Here is a 22,531-nt window from a genome sequence, read left to right on the forward strand (position 1 = left end):
AGAGAGAAGTTTACATGTGGAAAAATCATTGAGTTCAGCAAAAGCATCCCATTTTCTATAGGGAATAATGATCAAAATAGCTTTTGTCCAGAACATTTAAAATCTCTAAAGCAATGCTTCTCAAAGTGTGGCCCTTGGGCTAACAACATCAACAGCATCCAGGAACTTCTTAGAAACATAAATCCATGGACCCAGATACCACACTGTGTTAGAAACAGAGGTTGGGGTTTGGAGTGTGTGTTTCCATCAGCTCCCCAGGCTATTCTACGTCATGCTAAGTCCGGGAACTACTCCTTTAACATGTATGTTCATATATTAAAGAGTCTCACAAACATATCCGGTTGGAAACATGTTCCTCTGATCTCACATACCCCATGCTGCATGGCTATTTAAAGCAGGGCACAGAGAAGAAACTACAATCACTCACTCACTCACTCACTCGCTCACTCACAGCATTACATACAAGCTCACATTGTCTCTATCTCCACGGGAGAATTGTAATCTCAAACGTGTCGCCTGTTTCTTACCGATTACAACTGCTATGGCCCCTAGTGCCAATCCCAAAACCAGGATGAGAGGCGCAATGAAGAGCTTTCCAGCTGGAAAACAAAATAAAAACAATTTAAAGAGTCTCAAAACTGATTTACCAAGCAATTACAGTCATTCTTTAAAGAAGTGCCATTATGATTAAAGGCATATGTAGAGCTGATACACACATGTAATCCATCACTGAAGTTTAAGTATACAGTGCCACAAAGCCCTGGGCATATGCCAAACATCTCCAATTCATTTATTCTTTACAACCATAAAGATGATACTCCTTTTTTTTTTTTTTTTTTTTTTTTGAGACAGGGTTTCTCTGTGTAGCTTTGGAGCCTGTCCTGGATCTCACTCTGTAGCCCAAGCTGGCCTCGAACTCACAGAAATCCACCTGCCTCTGCCTCCCAAGTGCTGGGATTAAAGGCATGCGCCACCACTGCCCCACTGATGATACTCCTTTGTACTGGGACACTTTATTCTTGGTACTTTTCCCTTAGATTTCTTCTACCTTCAATGTTCCAAACGTTGAAAGCTTAAGAAAGGGGTAGCATGGTCGAGAATGCAGCGGACAATCTATTGAGCTCACAGCATTGGAGAGCTGGTAGGAACCACAGAGGGTGTCTGACCAGGCCCACGTCTAAGAAAAATGCTTTATTTACTTGTTGAGTAAAAGGGGAAATCATACGAACATCTAATAGAGTGAGCTCCAAATGGGAGTCCTCGAGACAGCTGCTAGAGAAAATGACCACGGCGTAAATGATGTGTTAGAAGTGATTCAAGTGGACCATTGTAACAAACTTTAAAAGGAAGCACTCACGAAGGCTCATTGCTAGGAGGGATGCCACCCTTGGCAGCGCCAGCCGACGTCTCTTCTCAAAAAAGAACTGCTCTGTGATAACCATCACTATTGTCACACGTAACTGCAGCCCGGAAGCCAAGGGTGGAGTCCCTTTGACTTTGAAAGGCACTGATGTAGATGAAGACAGTTACTTATGCCGTATCAGCGCAGGAGAATCGCACAGCTACTTAAGAACCACACACCAACAAGTAAGTTACGCATTGTGACCAATGAGAATGATAATTGCATGAGAAAAGATAAACAGCCATTTGTTGGGAGTCTGGCAGAAAAAAAAAATTAACTTTTTAATAAAATAGTTCTTGGAATTAGATGACTAGATATGGAAAAACACAGTTTTAAATATCAAGTTTAAGAATGTAATTTACAGCTGGGCGGTAGTGGCACACGCCTTTAATCCCAGCACTCGGGAGGCAGAGCCAGGCAGATCTCTGTGAGTTCGAGGCTAGCCTGGTCTACAGAGTGAGATCCAGGAAAGGCACCAAAGCTACACAAAGAAAACCCTGTCTCAAACAAACAAACAAACAAACAAACAAAGAATGTAATTTACTATATAGTAAATTTATATATGAATCTTTTGTCAGTTTAACATAATGCCCAGCCTTGAGTCCTTCTTTTGCTTTATACTATTGACAAAACTCAGTTAAGCAGTACTAAATCTCATTGAGCAACTGCTTGTCCACCTGGAGAGCTGTGCTGAAGATTCTAGAATACAGCATCCAGTTTACATTAAGAGTCTGCTCTTCTTCCCCTAACCCCTCCACACGGCTCAGTCTCTTTAATCATACCTCCTCTTAAAGTAACCACCAAGACATTTTCATCTTAGCAACAGAACTGACTGTCAAGGAACAGCGCTCACCTTTCCCTCCCAAACACTATTGAATTCAAGGAGCAAATGCCGTGCCTGCCCTGTAAGAGGGATAAACTAGACAGTGTAGGACACAGTTAAACCTACTCCTCAGATTGCCTTGACTGAAGTAAGCATGCTTTCTCTCATTCCAGAGTCAATAACAATTGTCTTAAACCATCATTTTCAATAGGCAAATACAATTTTTCACATCCACAATTATATCTTGTTTAAATATTTTTAAATGTAAAATGTTACTTAATTTTATGTTATTACAACCAACCATTAATTGTCAATGTAGATTTCCTGCTTTATTTATTCTTTTGAGATAGGGTCTTTAGGTAGCTAGCATAGGTTGTACTTGAACTTTCAACCCCCATGGCTTAACCTCCTGAGTGCAGGCTTCACTGCTGTGGGATATCGTTCTGTATGCTGTGAATATGTCTTGCTCTGATTGGTTGATAAATAAAATGCTGATTGGCCAGCAGCCAGACAGGAAGTATAGAGGGGATAAGCAGACAAGGAGAATCCTGGGAAGAGGAAGGCTGAGTCAGGAGTCGCCAGCAGGACACAGAGGAAGCAAGATGACAAGGCAGAACTGAGAAAAGGTACCAAGCCATGTGGCTAAACATAGATAAGAATTATGGATTAAGTGCAAGAGTTAGTCAGTAATAGGCCTGAGCTAATGGCCAAGCAGTTGTAATTAATATAAGCTTCTGAGTGATTATTTTATAAGCAGCTGAGGGACCGCATGGCTGGGCGGGACACAAAAAAACTTCCAACTACACTTCACTGTGCTCAGTTTCAGTCACTGTTTTAAAATGTCCACATTACTATCGTATTAATTTTCTTCCCTTCCTCCTTCACTCCTTTTTCTCTTTCTCTCTCTCTCTCTGGTTTTTCCAGACAGGGTTTCTCTGTGTAGCAGCTCTGGCTGTCCTGGAACTCACTCTGTAGACCAGGCTGGCCTCAAACTCACAGAGATCACCTGCCTCTGCCTTTTGAGAGCTGGGATTAAAGGCGTGCACCACCACTGCCCAGTGGGTCTTCCCTCTCTTTCAAAACAAGGTCGGGTGATACAGCTCAGGTTGGTCTTGAACTTATAATCCTCCTGATTCAGCTTCCAGAGAATGCTAAGACTTCTCCATGTGCATTATCATGCAATGATAGTCTTACATTTCTTTTGAAAATAATTGTTTAAATTTTTCAATGCACTCTGTAGACTATAAAAATTCAACACTGAATATTAATGATAATTGTATACTAATAAATAATTCAAAGTAATTCATTTATAATTTAAATTTTTCTGACAGTAAATATTTTTAATGTGAACTCTTTAATTCTGCTTTCAGCATCTTTCTGTTTGGTTACAAAAAAATTAGAGATGGTCTTGCTATGTAGCTCAAGCTGGTCTCTCATTCACTCTGTAGCACACTCTGGCCTTGAACTTGTGGTCATCCTGCCTCCACCTCCCCTGAGCTGGGATTATAGGTGTGCATCACCATGTCAGCTACTGTTTCTTTCTTTTTAAAGAAACAGGATCTTTGGAACTGGAGTTACGGACAGACAGTTCTAGCTCAAGCCAGGTCTGTGGGTGCTGTGAACTGAACCCAGATCCCCTGAAAGAGCTTTTAACTGCTGAGCCATCTATATAGACCCCTGTTTCTTTGCCTTAAATTGAGTATTTTTCAAAAGAATTTTTGCAGGACACTCCATTGTTCTTGCTCATGGTAATTGTTTGCTATGAAGAGATAAGTTAAAGAATTATTTTTTAAAATTATAAAATTTAGAACTTCAAATTTTGGAGGCCCACGGCGTAGCTCAGGCTGTAAAGGTGCTTACTGCCATGCCTAACCTGAATTTGATCCCGGTAACCTTCCTAGTAGAAAGAGATAATTGATTTCCACAAGTTGGTTTCTGATGTCCACATGCAGGTCTTGGCATAGACACATGAATGGCAGTGAACACATATTCAAAGTAAATAAATACAGGTAATTAAATTTTTTTGAGAAACACTTCAAAGTACCACTCCTTGAATACTCTGCTTGTTTCCCAGATGCTGCTCACCACCCTGGAGTGCCTGGGGACTCTGGCTGCATGTAGTCACGGAGAATGAAGACCAAGATTTCCATCCTCAGCTGTGATGGGCATGTAGGTACTTGCTCTGTTTCTGGCCAAGGGCACTTGAAAGCACTAACAGACAGGATGATGGACGTGAGGGCTAAGCTATAATCCATATCCTCTCTCATATGGCAGGAGTAAGTAATTTTGTGGGCTACAGAGTAATCCATTTTCCTGTTTTAGTTGGATAAGAGGGGTGGGGACCCCTCCAGTGGGGTGTGGTGTCTAGGTCGTGTCAACTTGACAACTGAACTAACCATCATAACCAGCTAGAGGTAGTTGTGCTTGGTGGCTGGAAAAATGTGTGGAAGGAAAACTTATTTTAAGCCAGCTGCTCCTTATGATGTCAGGTTTATCTTGACTTATCTGAATATACATGTGTGTGCTGTATCCGAATACACACATGCATCTGAATACAAGATAGGACACACACACATACACACATACACACACACACACACACACACCAAAGCAACAGAATTCAAAGGTAGTGCTGAGACAGGAAAAGAACCACAAAAGAGATTAGCTTTGTGTCTGACGTCGTTCTCTATACATACAGATTTACAGACGCAACATCATACGCAACTTCACAGTTTTCTCTCATGGCATGATTCTTACAAATTACTGGCTACATTTCTTAGCTATCTTCAAAGTCCATAGAAGCAGCAAGTAAATACTGGTTTTATAATTGTAATTTTCACCTAACAACAAATAAAGGAATTGAAAATTACTAAAACCAATTGGCTATTGGACGGTGTTGACTTTGGAAAAGCGTGTTTAATTAAAATTTAGATGAGTTTTTTGTTTGTTTGTTTGTATGGTGATCATGTACGGTTTTAGAAAGTGGTGATGCTGGTGTCCACATATTAAAATATTCATTAAAATGAAGAGCCTGTAGCTCAGAACTACTGAAACGACTACTTTTCTCAAATCAGCCATCATGACCTCAGAGAGAGAAGTGTGTCACAGCAGTGAAATGGCTGAGGAGAGTCACAAGGGCATTCGCATGAACTAGGCAGAGTGGGTGGGAAAGATGGAAAACGTTTAGATGTTTAAATGGGGTGGGATACACAGGAGAAAACCTGTCAGAGAAAGAAACTCAGAAGCACCATGCAGTAGGAAGAGGAAGAAGAAATCTCACAGGGGACACATTACTCAGGGGTAGGGAGCCAATAAGAAGTCAAATGAGGCCAGAAGAATGGTATAAACCAAGGAACGAAGGCAGGGCATGGGGCTGGAGTGATGTGATATGAGCAGAAATTTATGTTTCTGTTTGTGCTGTATATGTGTGTGAGCACAGGGCTCTGTGTTTGGTGAAGAGGGCGTTAAAGACTATTCACAAAGCACTTACAGCTGGGTAACTAGACTTGGGATTACATGTAATTAGGAGTTTTCACACTCATTCCATTATCTGATTAGTTGTTGATTACTAACAAAATGACCAAGATACATAACAATATCAGTTCTATAGGTATTCTACAACTCTGTTATAGGGCTCTGGGATGTATTTTTTTTCAATCATTGTTCCCTATTTCATGCTGTACTGTGTGTACTTTATGAATCAATAGAGCATACATGTGTTTAAGATTCCCGTTAATGTCCATACAAAAATAAATATGACATTCTCCTTATCACCAATTGGCTTATACTCGGTGTTTCAGAAATGTTGGTCACAAAAGAATGTCATATTAACAAACTTAACTTTCCAATTTTGATCACCAAAGGAGTGACTCTCTTCCTAGTTTTTGGTAAAGGGCTTACTAGAATCCTTGGCACATAGCAAGCACCCAGAATTCTCAAGGCTGAGACACTTCTACCAATACTCCTCAGGTCCTACGGAACACCAAGAGCAAGCATGTGTGATACTACTCACCACAGACTGACCCTCGAACCAATCTTCTTAAATGAGGTCTCTCTGGGAGGTAGCGATATTTGCATCCAAATATACTGAGGTTTGATGTGTGGTCTCCAAAAAACCGGAGCTGGCGGTATCTCTCTCCACATCGATAACAAAAATTAGTGTTACACTGTGAGCAAGTCATATGGTCACAACCTTCCGTTCTCTGGATATGGATCTGGATAAAGGGATAAATAGAAGGAAATGCAATTAATGTCTTAAAAAAAAAGCAAAATGTCAAATACTACAGAACTACCTTTACCAAATTAAAAGTCTTACGTGGCATTCTTGAAGTTTTCAATTTGTTTTTAATCATAGTTTTATTTAAAATGTTCCCAGTACTATTTTTTTACCATTTTAAGCTTGGAATGTTGCTTTGGGACTTGTGTGCTGGTGAATATTTTAATGTACTTAGGAACTTTATAATTAACACAGGAGTCAAACCTGCCAGAGACTGCTGTTTGATCTTATTTAAGTAAGTCATGGCCACAGCCTACAACTTTACACACTTTACTTGCCACTCTATGTTCCTTAGGTACACAGAGTTAGTATGTGATCAAGGGTATATAAGAACTTATGCTTCAGGGTCGGTATTAAATTATGATTTGAGCAATAAACCAAAGCTGTTGATTATTGCTCCTGGTCACCTTACCCTTCAACAGTTATACGGTTTTCGCTTTGTATAGGATGGTCCAGTGGCAGTGGACACAGGCTCTGTGCAGCCTATCAATTACCTGAGGGTCTCTCTTTAAGAACAGATGGAAACTGTAAGTAGAACTGGAATAAAAGGCCTGAGAGAGGGATGTGCTAGTAGCTCAGCCCCTGGTCCAGTGAACTCTCCTCTTGTGCCTACTTGTCAATACTTAGGGGATCATAGTCATGCATCCTGCAGATGGGGCTAAGAAATAACTCCGACCAGGGCTAAGCATACAGAACATAGGCCCAGATTCAATGCATAGGGCCTCATAAACTGAGTATGGTGGACCATGACGGTAAAAGCCAACATTTAGAGGAAAGGGAGGCAGGAGAATCAGAAGCTCAAGGCCATTCTCCATCACATGGAGAGAATTCAAGGATAACCTGGACTACATGAGACCTTGTCTCAAAAACAAAACAAAGTAAATAATAATAATAATAAATAACATGGGGCCAAAGCACTCTTGAACCGCTTCTGATCTTTCAAGCTGCCAAGGCACTAGGAGAAAGCATGTTTGACATGAACTGCTAAACACTCAACATCTACGGCCAACTTTTGGACTCTATGCTGCATTGAAATGGAGATAACAGTTGATGGTTTTTTTTTTTTTTTTCCAGAGAACACAGCAATGCCATGGGAGACCTATAAAAGGAAAGAACTAAATTTCTTTAGAATCTGCTGTGCTCTATGTACTGGACAAAGACTGCTACTTCTAAGTCTTCTGACTGTCCTGTGAGACCACCCTTCTCATTCAAAACCTGAGCTCTGAAAAGTATTTTGACTACAGAAAGTTGGGGAAGTGGAGCCTAGCTGGAGAGGTAGGTCATCAGGGGAGGGCCTTTGAAGGTTCCAGTCCAGGCCTTGGTTCTGGTCCCACTCTCTACTTCCTGGTATACCATAGTGTGACTAGCCTTGGCCTCATGTTCCTGATACCATGGGTGAAACCACTCTGCCATGCCTCCCAACTAGGAAAGACTGAACTCCCCTACAAGCAGGAACCAAAACAAATTCTCGAAGTTTCTGTCGACTATTTTCATCCCTGTGATGCAAAAGTAATGAATGCAATTATATAAAACACATTTTATTATTTTATAACTCTAGAAATAAACTGACACATTGCAGATTCATGTCAGCAGGAGGCATTCATAACTAACATTTGCTAAGCAACTTGGAATTCTGAACGCCTAACATCCAAGGTACACTAAATCCAACATGCTAAGTAAAGTCCTGGAGAAAATATATTTACATGTTACAGTTTAATAACAATGCTATTTTTATTTTAAAAACATAAAGCTTTAAAACACAGGCTACTATTATATTTATATAAGATGTCTTCATTTTTTGCTATAGTTTCAAGCATTCATCATTTAGCTCTCCCACAAACAAACTAAGTATTCAAGTGGTTACAGTTTAGCATCCAAACCCAGTGGATTAAACTGATAACTCCTAAGGCCATGATTTGTTACTGCTCAGTTTCTTCTCTCCATCTACAATAGATAAGGAGAGCTGTTTCAGAAATTCAATATTTATATACCAATGTCACCTCTCTGACACTTAAAGTCATGAGACAAAAGCTTGACACTAGTCACCATATGAGTTTAATATTAAGGATTCATTGTAATAGTTGGAAATGAGAAAACAAGCCATTTCTGTGCCCATAATATAAAGAACTAACTATAGTAGAATTGTTTTTAATAGGTCTCATATCAAAAGATAGAACAAAAATAAACATTCAACCATTTAAAAATTATATCAGCACATGTCTGTGCACAAATATTTATCTTTCATTAAGAAATGAAGGTTTACTTATTAATCAGGAAAAAACAAAGTATTATTTCTGTGTGATTGTTAACAATGGTTATTTTCCTCTAGATGGAATACTAAAATCTTATTTAAAAAGAATCTTGGGGCTAGAGAGATGGCTCAGTGGTTAAGAGTCATAGCTACTCTTCCTGAGGACCCAAGTTCGATTCTCAGCACCTACATGGCAACTCACAACCATCAGTAAATCCAGTCTCGGGGGATCTGTTGTCCTAATCTGACTTCCACAGGTACCAAGCATGCACGTGGTACACACTCACACACATAAAAATAAATAAGTAAATAAATAAACAAACAAATGAATAAATGAGAAATGGGTACATTTACATATTTACTTCCCTCAAATGGTGCTTGGGATTTGGAAAAATTAATTAGAAGGGAGAGCAACAATTATAAGAAAATTAAAGAAAACCTCATGAATCACAGTTATCAACTCATGGTTCCTAAACGTTTAGTCCAAGTGACAGGGGTTCCCCCTCCTCAATACAAACCTGCAGATAAAAGTCTTCAAATACAAATAGAAACACTATGAGCCTTGGATTCGTATCAAATTATAAAGGAAATAATATGTGAGGAAAAAGAGAAAACCTGTTCCCAAATGCTGGCTTCTCAGTCCCTTTCCTGAGCCTATCACTTGAGAAAACGCCAAGTTCTAGGGATGTAAAATTCAAAAAGGACAATGGTGTACATTTTAAAAAGTGGACTGAGAAGTCCCAAGGGGAAAAACCTTCAAAGCAATCTGTCCAGCTCAGAATAGGAAGTCAGTTGATCTTGACATCATCAAAACCTAACAATGGAGCACACATACGATTCTGTAGCTCCTGCGAAGCTACTTATAAATGAAACGATGCATCAAGTGGGCCTTATTGCTCCTCTCAATAAAGCAAGAAGACAAATGACTTCGGGAAGAACAGAAGCCATATAAACTCCGAGATGTAATCCTAACAGCTACCTGGTATTATTAGCAAAGAAAATGTAATCCTTCTTTCATGATGATATCATTTTTGATTTTGTAAACCTTCAATTAATTTTAATAGTTTAAAAAGTCATCCCTTAGATATAATCAGAAGTATTAAGTACAGTAGTCTTAAGTAGAATAGAACATAAAAATTGTTGAGTTTTCCAATACAGAAATACAGTTACAGCTTACAGAAAATTAGAATAAGGAAGAAGAAGGGACTGAGGGGCTCATCTGCTCTCTCACCTCTGCTGCTGTGGCAAACATCATGTCCAAGAACAACTTAGGGAGGAAAGGGTTTATTTGGCTTACATGTTCAGGTAATGATCCATTTCTGAAGCAAATCAGGGCAAGAACTCGGGACGGGAACTTTGGATGCAGGAACTGAAGCAGAGCCCATGGGGAAATGCTGCTTATTGGCTTCTGTTTAGCTAGCTTTCCTTCCCTTGAGAAGTTCATATTATGGATTCTGACCATATTCCCTCCCCAACAACTTCCATAGTATTTTGCTTCTCCATACCATTTGCTTCTCCCCTAACTATCCAACTTTGGGTCTTCATTTTTTTTTAAAAAGAAACTCATTGAGTCCAGTCTGTGCTGCTACAAACAGATGTGATGAACGGCTGTCCACTGGACATTGGTTAACCTACGGCAGCCACATCTTTAAAACAAAAATAAAAACAGAACCAAAAATGACTCCCTGTTCTAGCAGTTCCCAATTGCCAAGAGTTCCTCAATAAGGTGGTGGGGCTTCCTGCCCACTTCTCCTCCCCAGGATGGGACTCTGTCTGGCTTGAGTTTGTCTAGGTATTGTGCATACTGTCACATGTTCCTACATGCAGGTGCCCGTTGAATCTGGAAAACACTACTTCGTTGTAACCATCCACTATCTCTATCTCTTACAATCTTTTCACCCTCCTCTTCTGAGATGATTCCAGAGCCTTGAGAGGAGGGGGGGTATGATATTGATGTAGATGTCCCATTTAGGGCTAAGCATTCCAGTCTCTTATTCCTTGACCTGTTGTGAGTCCTGGTGTTAATCACTATTGACTGCAAAAAGAAGTTTCTCTGATGAAGGCTCAGAGATACAGTAATCTATGGGCACAGGTGTCTTTATGAATTGCCAAATCATGTCCATTTAGCAGGACTTGTTGGCCAGCGAAGTCCCAGAGTCCCCCAAACATTACAAGATATTGCCAAATCTCTTTGTTACCCTCCAGAACTTGATGGTAAGACCCTCCTGCTAAACACCCTACATACTTGAATCATGAAACATGTAGAAATCCAACTGGGACTAGGAAGCTTTATTCCTACTGGAAGGTGCCACAGATGCTCCTAGAGGAGAAAAGTCATTATCAGTCGTACCCAGCTGTGAACCTTGTGAGTACCGTAAAGATGGGCTTGGCAAGTCATGACCATCGTTAAAGTAGTGGCATGGATGTCGTGGGAGTAAACAAGGACCTTCTGGTTAAATTTAAACCCTGCTTCACAGATGAAATCCACACCTGGCACCATTATTCGGGCCACGAACCTATAGCTAAACAGGTCATAGACCCCAGATGAGAACTTAGTATTATCCTTCAGCCAGTTTTGTAACTTGGGACCATCTGCTAAAGGGGTAGGACTACCAACAGTGAGTTGAACTTCCCCATGTCAATCAGTAATCAAGACTCCAAAAACATGCTCACAGGTCAGTCTGGTCAAAACAATTCCCCAGTAGAGATGGCCTCAAATAACCCTGTACTGTGGCAAATTGACAAATGTAGTTAACTAGATCTCCTCAGGCACTATCCAACAAGTAACCAAAGGAACAATTACACTAACAAGTTGTATACCCCAGCACTTGGGAGCCTGAGGCATAAGGATGGTCTGGGTCACATATTAAGATCCTATTTTAAATAGCAATGTAAAATAAAATAAATTGAATAAATAAATAAACTGTATCTGTAGCTGCCATTGGGAGTCAATAGACAATGTCAAGGACAGAGGGTAAGAGCTTATTGTTGACAGTTATCAGACCCTGAAGACCAAGGGCATGAAAAGCAGTTGCTTTTACTGTCAAACATGCTCTTTTTTTAAAATTTTTATTTTACTTCCATTAGTGGTTTTGCCTGCACGTATGTGTGAGGGTGTCAGGTCTTGGAGTTCCAGACAGTTGTGAGCTGCCATGTGGGTGCTGGGAATTGAACCCAGTCCACCGGAAGAGCAGCTAGTGCTCTTCACCACTGAGCCATCTCTCCAGCCCAAACAAGTTCTAAACAGTAAATAAAATGTTGATTTTATGATGACTTGGTATCTCCTATTGCGATGTTAGCTCAGTCAAGCCAGCACAGGCAATTCTAATCATCTCCAGTGTATTTGGTTTCAGTAAGCTACAGAGAGTGTTATGCATGCTTCTGTATTACAGTTAGTTTATGATGACAGGAAGTCTTTGAAGTGGGTATAAAACACTGTCCGATTTCCAAATCTCGACGTAGAGCTTTGCTACAAATTAGCCCCCCACTTCCTTTTTCCTCCTTTACCATAGCTCCCCTGAGCCTAGGTCCCCAGGTCCTCAGAAACCTTGGAGTTCAGCATCTTCTCCTTCACACTCATTCTCAACCCCTCCCCTTTGCTCCGGACACCTCGAACATCCATTAATTTCCCATGGCTGTCTAGATTACTCCCACCTTGTCCTTTCTGTCACTTACAAACATTACTCTGAACTCCATGTTCCTCTGATTCACATCTCAGTTCTTCCTCAGCGGAACATAACCCATGTTCCAGAAACATCCAGCTGTCTTTTAATGTATTCCTTTGTCCAACAGACCATAACTTGTTTGCTGATAAAGATCTTACATGGATCCTGCTCGTAAGAAGTGTATTATTTAAAGTGTAACAGATGTTAATCAACTGTACAAAAATATATCTCCCGAACGATAAAAAAAAGTCAACGCAGACGATGAAGTATGGGTGGGAAGAACACCTCATGGAGGAGCTGGATGTGGTGGTGAGGGTGAGAAGAGGTTTATCTGAGGAAGTGACATTTGATCTCAGAAATGATTGGCCAGCAGCAGTTGACCAGCTCAGAAGAGTGGCAGGGAGGCATTCTCATGACACTGGGTCTCTGGGTGCCTGCTTATTCTATAACTGGGACCGCTAATTATCTGCATCCTTCTGCTTAAGCCCTGGCTAATAAAGTCTACGTTGGTCCAGATCATGTACATATTTTAATTATCTATTTATCCATGTATTTATTTGTGTTTGTGTTGTCTCTGTGGGGGTGGGGAGGGGACAGACATTTCTGTGATCGAGCCCAGAGGGCAGAAGAGATCTGTGTCCTCTTCCTCTATTCTCTACCTGTCTCCTTGAGGCAGGGTCTCCAGGCGAACCTGAGGCTTTCATTTTCTGGGCTAAGCTGGAAGCCGGCTAGCTTTGGCAATCTGTAACTCGAGAGCTGGAGTGACGGGAGTGTGCGGTGTTGTTACATGGTTGTGAAGATGGGAACTCCGGTCCTCAGGGTTGCAAGCAAGTGCAGAGCCACCTCTACAGCCCTCTGTACATCTTTCCATTATTTCTATTAAGGGTCTCGCATAAATCCGCACACAAGCATGTTCTCAACAAACGCTTGCAAAAAGACAGATGGGTGTTATCTACGATCACTCAATTGCCAAACCCAAGGAACTTGTTTTAAAATGGTTTTCTCGCTGGGTGGTGGTAGTTGTGGTGGTGGTGGATCCAGGAAAAGCGCAAAGCTACACAGAGAAACCCTGTCTTGAAAAAACCAAAAAATAAAAAAAAAAAATGGTTTTCTTCTTGTATTACCTGGTGTCATTTAATCAGCTGATGACTATCTCTTCCTTGACCTTTGATGTACTCTTCTTTCAATGACCTCTGGTTTCCATTCTGCTCTGATCTCTCTTAGATTCCTACTTCTTCACCGAGCCCTAATTCCATCCATACTTCCAACTCTTCATACATATTCTTTGGGTGACCTCTTCCACATACAGGTCATTGGTTTCATTGTCCCTCCACTATATCTCGTTTCTTTATCTCATCTGTCGGCCTGGACTTTAGCCTTTAGATCCACACAATTATTCGCTAGTCATACACATAAGCCTTTTGTCATTTTCAAGCCAAATAAACAAAACTCAAGTTACGATCATTCTAGAGTGCTTTATTCTACCAACAACAAGACAAAACTCTATCTTGTCTCCAATACACAACTCAGTTTATGGCATCCTTATCCTGTTAGGCACACAGCTAAGTGTCCACTGGGCAGCCTGGTTAACCTCCTCTAAACTTCCTATGTGGAACTAATCATCAGGGTCACAGAGATCTAGTTCCAGGTAACGTCTGATCCTTGTCTTCTCAGCCTTTTGACAACTAGCCTAAGCTTATATGATCATCTCTTTCTAGCTATTTACACCTACTTTCAAAGTGTCCACAGCAATCTAAAATATAAATCTGATACCACTCAACTCCTGCTCAAATCCATGTAATGGCTCCTAGATGAGACAAAAAGATTAAGAAGTATGCAAAGTCTGGGGTCTGCTCGACTTCTCCAGCACCACCGCGCCACTACTTTTGTGAAGTTGACACTAAAGTCACCACCAAGCATTTGTGGCTCCCATATGCCACATTTTCTACCTCTGCACCTTGGTCACACCCTCTCTTGGAAACCATTCATCACGCAATAAAAGTTCTCAACAAATTGGCTTGCACTCCCCAGGAGGTGTCTTCTCACCATGAACCCCGCTACAACATTCTGTAAAATCCCACTAAAGCACAAGGTTGTCACTCCCTCCCTCTCTTCCTCCTCACTCATTCTTTCTTTTAACTTAGCCTTCCCTCTCTTCTCTCTTTTCTTTTTTGGTGCTGGAGACTGAGCCTGGGGCTCACACATGCCGAGTCCCTGCTCTATCACCGAGCTGCATGCTCCATTTTAGTTTGAATTCTGAGTTGAAGTTACTACAGAACCAGAAAGCACGTCTTCAAACTGAACTACCCGAGAGCATTAGATCCTTCAGGAAAAATGGCCGCATTAGTATTCATGTAAAGATTGGGCCTCCAGCGTTTTACTCACACACCTCTGCCTAAATGGATTATGAGGCTCCACCCCTTCCAGAAGTGCCATTGGGTGACTCTCAATAGGCCCTTTCATCCCTTTTTAGAGAGTTCAGACTTCTTGTTTTATTTGGCAGGAGATGTCTGGCTATCACAAATGAGGCTGATGTTGTCTTGGAGTCTCCTGGAAGAACTAGACTTTGGGCATGTAATTTTCAAATGCATTAGATATTCACACAGATGAAATCTATTTATAATATCGGAACTTAGACCGTAAGTATTACATGTATAAACACAAAGATATTTACATAGTTTTCATATAGCAACTGGGGATATTGATTGTATCTGAACTTAGAACCTAACTCCATTTTATATTTAAGCCCAAAATATGTTTGCATGGTTTTAAAATGCATTGACTTTTCTCATGCTATAACTGCATAAACACAAATACTTTCATATACGTGTGCATGTATGCATATATATGCATATATATAATATATATACATGTCTAGACATAGTCATACACTTTTTGGCTTTCATTTAAAACTGTTAAATACAAAGGACAGATAATGTTTTAATTTCAAACTTTATTAAGCATCACTATATGTATATACCTGTTTCCTATTTCTTTTAATGTAATACATATTTATATCTTATAAGTGTATGTTGTTATAAGTGTCACTTGTTTCTATTTTATAATCAGAGCAACTTAACAATTAAAAAAAGAATGCAATATATATTTGCATTATATATTTAATCTTCAAAGAGTAGGTAAGGTTTTTTTTTTTTGGTCATAAAAATACAGTTCTGGGTGGGTATGATGGCATATGTCCATCATCTCAGCACTTGGTAGCTGATGTGGGATGACTGTAAGCTTAGAGGCTGCTGGGCAGCAGTAGATGTCGGCATCTGAGACAGCACTGTTATCATCATTAATGTGTTAACAGTATAAAAACACAAGAAAAGACTGCATACCAGAATTTAGCATCACCTATTAATATTTTGGCTTATTTGTGCGTGCATGTGTGTGCTACTGGGGAATTAACTCAGAGCACGTGGAAGCAAAGGTCAACACTGCCACTGATCACAGCTCCGACGTGTCCTTTAAAAGCAGAAAAGTAACTGTCCTTTTATCTTGAAATAAGGGATGTGTTGGCTTAGAATAAATTATTTAACTACCATTGTTTCATATTATTTCACAAATCATGTTATTAGCCTTAGAATATATGTAATTCCCAATTAATTAGTTCTACACCATGTCTTATAAAATGGCTCAAACAGAAGCATACATTTATATGCTTATATATCTATATTTAATGCTTATATGCATAAGAGGAGAATCAAAGTGCTCAGCTGTAGATCATCAGGATGGTTCACTGTGGCTAATTTCCATCACATGGCAGAGAAGTTTGAGTAAATAGTTTTTAATTTGACATTAAGGGAAAAAGTAATTTGGAAGAAGAGGTTTAATGAATTCCCTTTTAACCCCTGTCTCCAGCATCCACCACCAAAATTGATACCCTAATAATTTTGGAAAACATTAATTCAACTTTGCTTTAGTAAGCTCTGAATTCTGAGCAAAAGTTGCCCTTTACTCACAGAAGGGAAAAACAAAACAAAACAAAAAAACAAAGCAAAGCAAACTAAATAAATCAAAAAGATATCTGGGTCCCTAAAAGTTATGCAGGTTGTATGAGATGTTTGTCTGTGAGCTATGCGATACCACAAAGCTGTGACATCCTGTCTCCTAGTTGAATTTTATTTTTAATTATGAGCAAATTCAAATATTTTAAAGATTACTGATGATAATTTAATGGCTATTTGTGGACTCATCCACATTTAATGACGCAAAAACAGCGCAACCTTCGCGGTAGAAGTGCTGAAGAGAACGGTTTCTTTGCAGAGCGCTTTCTTGTCTTCGTCACTCAACTTCCTATTTGCCTTGCACTTGCCTCAAAGTATCACGCAAAACAGCCCGAGGGTATGGACTGCTGTATTTTCAAAGTTCATGTGTTGAAAACACATGTTTGGAGGGCAGGAGTCTTGCCTTAGAAAAAAATGAGGCTTAGTTTTAGGCCAGCCTGGTCTACAGAGCGAGATCCAGGAAAGGCACAAAGCTACACAGAGAAACCCTGTCTTGAAAAACCAAAAAAAAAAAAAAAAAAGAAAAAAATGAGGCTAGTCCCTGTCTCCTGAGTGCTGGGACTACAGGCAGTCATGGTCATGCAAGGATAAGAAAATAAAATGTAAGGGTTTTTTTTCTGTCTGTTCGTTTTAGGTCAAGATTTTAAAGAAGTACTCAAGGTTGGGAATCAAATGCCTTGTTTGAAAACCTGAACACTCACGAGCAGCTATTGACTAGACTGAAGGTTTAAGGCTAAAATATGTGTGTGTGGCTGTGAAATTTCTTACAACAGTGGTGTTTATTTAGTTCTATATTGTTGACACATTTGTTAACTAGAAGGATGCACTTTTAATTTTATTTAATTTAGTGCATCTTAACTCACTAGAGAATCACATGTATAGTGTCAAGATGAACTTTTGGGCACGAAACTGAACAGTTTTTTGTCACCAGTAAAATTTAATTTCTTTACTTGTGTTAAATTTAATTTACAGGTCAAGTCACTGTGAACGATGTTTTGTTCTGCTGTGATTCAGTTGAAGGGAATCTGTCAAAATCAGCTTATGTTTTCTTTAGAGTCAGAACTTACACAGACAGGAAATTCATTTTTACAAGAATGCTATGTCATAATTTGCTGAGTAAACCTCTGTATTCAAAAGTGAGAATGGGAGTGGGGGCTGGCCCACATCTTTACCTAACACTCAGGAAGCAGGGAGACAGAGGCAGGCAGATGTCTGTGAGTTTGATGTTAGCCTGGTCTACAACCAAGATCCAGCCGGGAGCCATATGGTGAGAATACTGTCTCTCTGAAAAAAGAGGAAGATGAAGAAGAAAGAGAGAGAGAGAGAGGTGGAAAGAAAAAGAAAAGGTAATGATGGGGCTATAAAATTAACTTAAAAACATAAAGATAACAGAATGCAAAAATAAAAATAAGCTTGCTCAAAATAAAATTCAAATACATTTTGTTACAAATACTGAGAATATTTACATGAAAATAAATTGACAATTGTGCACTTGGAAGCATTGTGTGTGAAAATTTCAATCTTCCTTTTTCGTATTTGTAAATTTCAATGGATGATTTGTGAAAAGAGGTCTTAGGGTATAAAACAACAACTCACTGAATCCGTCTCCTTAACTCCTATTAGAAGAAATGTTTCTTTGGAGAAGAAAGAGGAATGACTTCAAAGACGAAAAAGAAAAAGAAAAGATGAGGAAATGTAGAGCTTTCAAGTCATGCCTGGAAGAAAGAGAGTGTTTGCAATCAAAACAAGCCATAACATACGACTTACACCAACGTGTGACTTACACTTCATGGGTGTGGATTGCACCAGCAAATGGTGGTTTTGATACTGCCATGTGAATGGTTCTACGGCTCCTTCCTTTGGACTATTTATAGGGTAATTCTTTTGAAAGCCTCTTTACCTTTTACCTGTTACTCTAAAGGACTGCAGCACTTACATCTTCTCTTAGCTATTTATCTGTACTTGTTGAAACTACACAAGTTGTTAGTGCCCTTGTTAGTGCCCTTCGTAAACAAACACACTGGCTGCTTTTGCTTTCAGCCTTCCATTTAGTGTCAGCTTAGGACACGGGATGTCACGAATGCCTGATTTTCTGTATTGCTTCTGTTCACTCCGAAATCCCCCCACTGCATTTAATGCTGCATGGCCATTTGTTCAGAGCACAGTTTTAGAACCAGACTAAATGTTTCTACAGCAATTTAGAGAGATGTGAAGTACACTCTTCAGGGAAGTGTTCAGGAGAATGGGTTAATAACACTCCTCAACCCCTACTGGCCTGGATCGGGTTTGAAACTGAGAAATACCTCAGAGTGAAGTGGTCGTCAAGAGAAAGGTGAACTGCCTCATAGTTTATTTCCTCTACAATGGGACAAAAACAAATGTGTACCGAGCAATTGGTTCTGTTCTCCAGGGCAGGGAAAAATAAGAAAACCTTAACTCAAGTCACTACGGACCACTTTCAAGAATTAAGTCAAGCTGATCTGGAGGTCCAGCTACTGAGGAGGCTGGGGCAGGAGGATCACTTGAGGCCAGGAGTTCCAGGCCAGCCTGAATAACACAGAAAGAAATTTCCTCACAAAATTCTTCCGGTCATCTAAGAATATAGCATAAATTTCACTAACTAGTTTCAGTAACTAGTTTCACTGTTTACTTTCTATATGCATAAAAAAGAATGTGAATTTGGTACAGCAAAACATGACATGCTCACTAATACATAAATTTATAAAATAGTTTTACTACAATTTGGATTCACCATCATTAATTTTAAATTCTTTTCTAATAATTGAAATTCTGTTTACCTAGTGCTAGGTCTCAAGGAAGCAACTGCAAAATTATCCTTAAAGAAAATTGGGCCCAGTATGGCTACCCAAAGTAAATTTGTTCAAATATAGAAGCCACACACACAAAGACTTACACACACACACACACACACACACACACACACACACACACACACACACACAACACACACTTTCTAAAGTAAACCTTAAAATAAAAATGTCAGACTCCAACAGATGCGTATCATGTAGCATTCAGTCTCATATTTTCGAATTAGAATGACTTGCTGACCTCTGTAGAGGTCATCTTCCTTGGCTATTGCAGAGATAGTTTTCAATATCTAGGTCCCAGCTCAGAGGTGTGCTAACTCTTGAAGACATGAATGGTTGTCCAGAGAAAAATGGAAAAACAGGCCTCAAAGAATCACCAATTCCTGATATTAGCACTAGCCTTGTCCTCAGAGTTACAAAAAGACAACGGTGGTCAACACTGTAAAGCAGCGACAGGCACGTAAAGCAGACAGGCAACGGCAGCAGCAGAAGAGCAGAGGATCAGGGGACTCAGTCTGCTCCAGGTACAGGGCCTGCAGTTATCCATGGCAAGTGAAATGAACTTTTCTATTGTTTTCACAACAGCATCTACTTGCTCACGTATCTTAACGTGTAAGTGAAAAATAAGGATTTCTGCGTTTTAGACCAATATTGTTAGTAGCGTTCTTAAAGTCTGAATTATCATGCTAATGACAACAATAGACACTATGTGTACATACATGTTCCATTTGACATGCAACATAATTAGTCTTGAGAAATGAAACAGTAAAGCCTTCTTCGCACCTGAGCAGGCAATGATGAATACGCTACACTTCCATACTGTGAATATTGCTCAGTTACATGTGGATGTCGTTTTCCTTTCCTGTCTTGCTAGGGGTTATCTCACCTTGCACTTTGGACACTTCTGGGCATTTCTCTGCCCATGCTCAATTTCGCTGGCCCAGTGACGCAATAACTTGTCTCCTTTTTTGTACTCCTTGCAGTTCACACCTTCATGCCAAGGAGCATGGCACTTAAAACACCAGATGAATTGGCAGGTGGGACACTGGATCTGTGCGAGAAAAAACAGTATTAGTACCTATGAGATACACGAACGTTTTCTCTTGTGATAAAACACCATGACCCAAAGCAGCCTGGGGAGGAAAGGGTTATTTGGCTTACACATCTCAATCACAGTCCATCGTAAAGGGACATCAGGGCAGGAAGGAGCCTGGCAGCAGGAACTGAAGGGGAGGACATAGAGGAACACTGCTTACTGGCTTGCTCCCTATGGATTGCTCAGCCTGCTCTCTTATAGAACCCAGGACCACCTACCTAGGGATAGACTTCCCACATCCATCATTATTCAAGAAAATGCCCTACAGGTAAATCTGATGGAGCAATTTTCTCAGTTGAGTTTTCTTCTTCCCAGATGACCTGAGCCTGTGTGGAGTTGGCAAACAATTAACCAGCATGGCGTCTAAAAGGATAAGAATGTCAATGCTTTGGAAAATTAGCTGAAAGGTTATTATTTGAAATACTTTCTCCAAGAACAAGCCAGACCATGTCTCGGTAAAATATGAATACTCTGTTACCAAAAGAGAAAAAGACTGTTTGGACAAGGATAGTTTATTGTTCAGAGACTACTCAGGCATTCATTAAATATGTGAGACATTTTGAAAAGCAATTTATTTTTTATGAAAATCTCCCATATTGAAGCACAAAGTAAATCTTGAAGGCACCAAATCCAAACACTTTGACTGCTCGTCAATTCATGTGTCCTTTGCGCCAGCTTTCCAGTCATTTCCATTGCTTTTCTTTTCTTTTTTTTTTTTCAATTAATAAAATTTATTTATTCTGTGTTTTTCATATTATGTATCTTCATCCCATTCATTCCCTGTTCCTTTTGCATCTGCCCTCTGCCTCCGTATCCCCTCCCCCAAATAAAACAAAATTCTAGAGAAAAAAATGAGAAAATTAAAAAAAAAGGGGGGGGGGAAGGAATTAAAAATCTCATCATGGAAGCTGCAGTGCAAACCAACAAGTTACACCGCATATTCCTTGGTCCATACATCTCTACTTGCAAGTGTTCATTGCAAAGAGTCATTGGTCTAGTTCTAGGCCCTTGGTCTCCACTACATGTTTGATGCTGGGCCCCTGCTAGGGCTCCTCCTGGACATCCTGCTAGCACCCTGTGTTGTGGAGATCCTGCAGCTTTGGGTCTGTAGGTCAGATCCCATCACATGCTCCAGCAGATCATAGATGGGTTGGATGTTGGGGCAGGCCAAGCTATAACCCTGGTTCTGGGCCTGGACAACTGCTGTAGGGTTGGCCCACCAGATGGGAAATGGGAACAGCTGACCCATGCTCACAGTTTCAGAGGTGGCTCATCCATACTGCTGCTAAAGGGTTTGGATCTGTTGTGCTGCTCTGGTGGGGTGCAGGCCTTGCTCTCAAAAGTGTTGCAGCTGTTGGGAATCATACATAACTCTCCCGGGCTGGAAAAATGGATCAGTGGTTAAGAGCACTGGCTGTTCTTCCAGAGGTCCTGAGTTCAATCCCCAGCAACCCCATGGTGGTTCACAATCATCTATAGTGGGATCTGATTCCCTCTTACGGCATGAAGTTGTACATGCAGATAAAGCACTCATATACACAAAATAAATAAAAAATCCATTGCTTTTCTTATCAAAGGCTAGGTTTACTTTACAGGTGCTTCGTCAAAGGGAAAACACACTGGCAATGCCACACTGCTGCATCAGCAGTGACCACTGAGAATCCCGTTAGAAAGGTATCAGTGTGTTGATCCTGCTGTAACACATAAGAAGCCATCGAAAGCAACCTTCTTCAGGAATATGAATTTGTAGAATATGCTCACTGAAATTATCTGTCTTCTACTCAACATGGGAGATATCTCTTATGCCTTTCTTTGTTTTGAATGGTAGTGAAGTGTTAAATTTGCACATAGTATTCTTCATTCAAATGCCTCACTATGAATGATCTTATAACTAAGACCTCTCTTACTCTTTGTGCTTCTGAACACTGCATCACAGCAGCTGGACTGAATTTACTGACATCCTGAGAACGACAAACTGTAGCTAATACTACCACTTACATTTTTCGCTACAGATGCTTTTTTAACAGGGCGGCCAGTGTGCCAGCAGTTACAATCACGGTTCTTTTGGTTATAAGTCAAAAGACTCTAGTTCCCACTCATGTCAAGAATTAAAAACTCTGGGCATGCGACACACCCTTTTAGTGCTGGCACTTGGGAGAAAGACTGGAGGCTACCCTGAG

General features: G+C 40.2%; 1 protein-coding gene across 1 annotated transcript in view; it reads right to left on the reverse strand.

Annotated features, from left to right (window-relative positions):
- Rnf217 (ring finger protein 217) overlaps positions 1–22,531 on the reverse strand; it is a 113,524-nt gene that overhangs the window by 1,370 nt on the left and 89,623 nt on the right. Inside the window, exons 3-5 of the mRNA XM_052751294.1 lie at positions 20,142–20,306; positions 6,238–6,439; positions 528–599 (exon numbers count right to left, since the gene is read on the reverse strand). Of these exons, the coding sequence (XP_052607254.1) occupies positions 528–599; positions 6,238–6,439; positions 20,142–20,306 (439 nt within the window). The remainder of the gene's footprint in view (positions 1–527; positions 600–6,237; positions 6,440–20,141; positions 20,307–22,531) is intronic.

The sequence above is a fragment of the Peromyscus californicus genome, unplaced genomic scaffold (assembly GCF_007827085.1).
Source record: "Peromyscus californicus insignis strain IS unplaced genomic scaffold, ASM782708v3 Scaffold_22__1_contigs__length_63687245, whole genome shotgun sequence".
In the NCBI taxonomy this organism is placed as follows: Eukaryota; Metazoa; Chordata; class Mammalia; order Rodentia; family Cricetidae; genus Peromyscus; species Peromyscus californicus.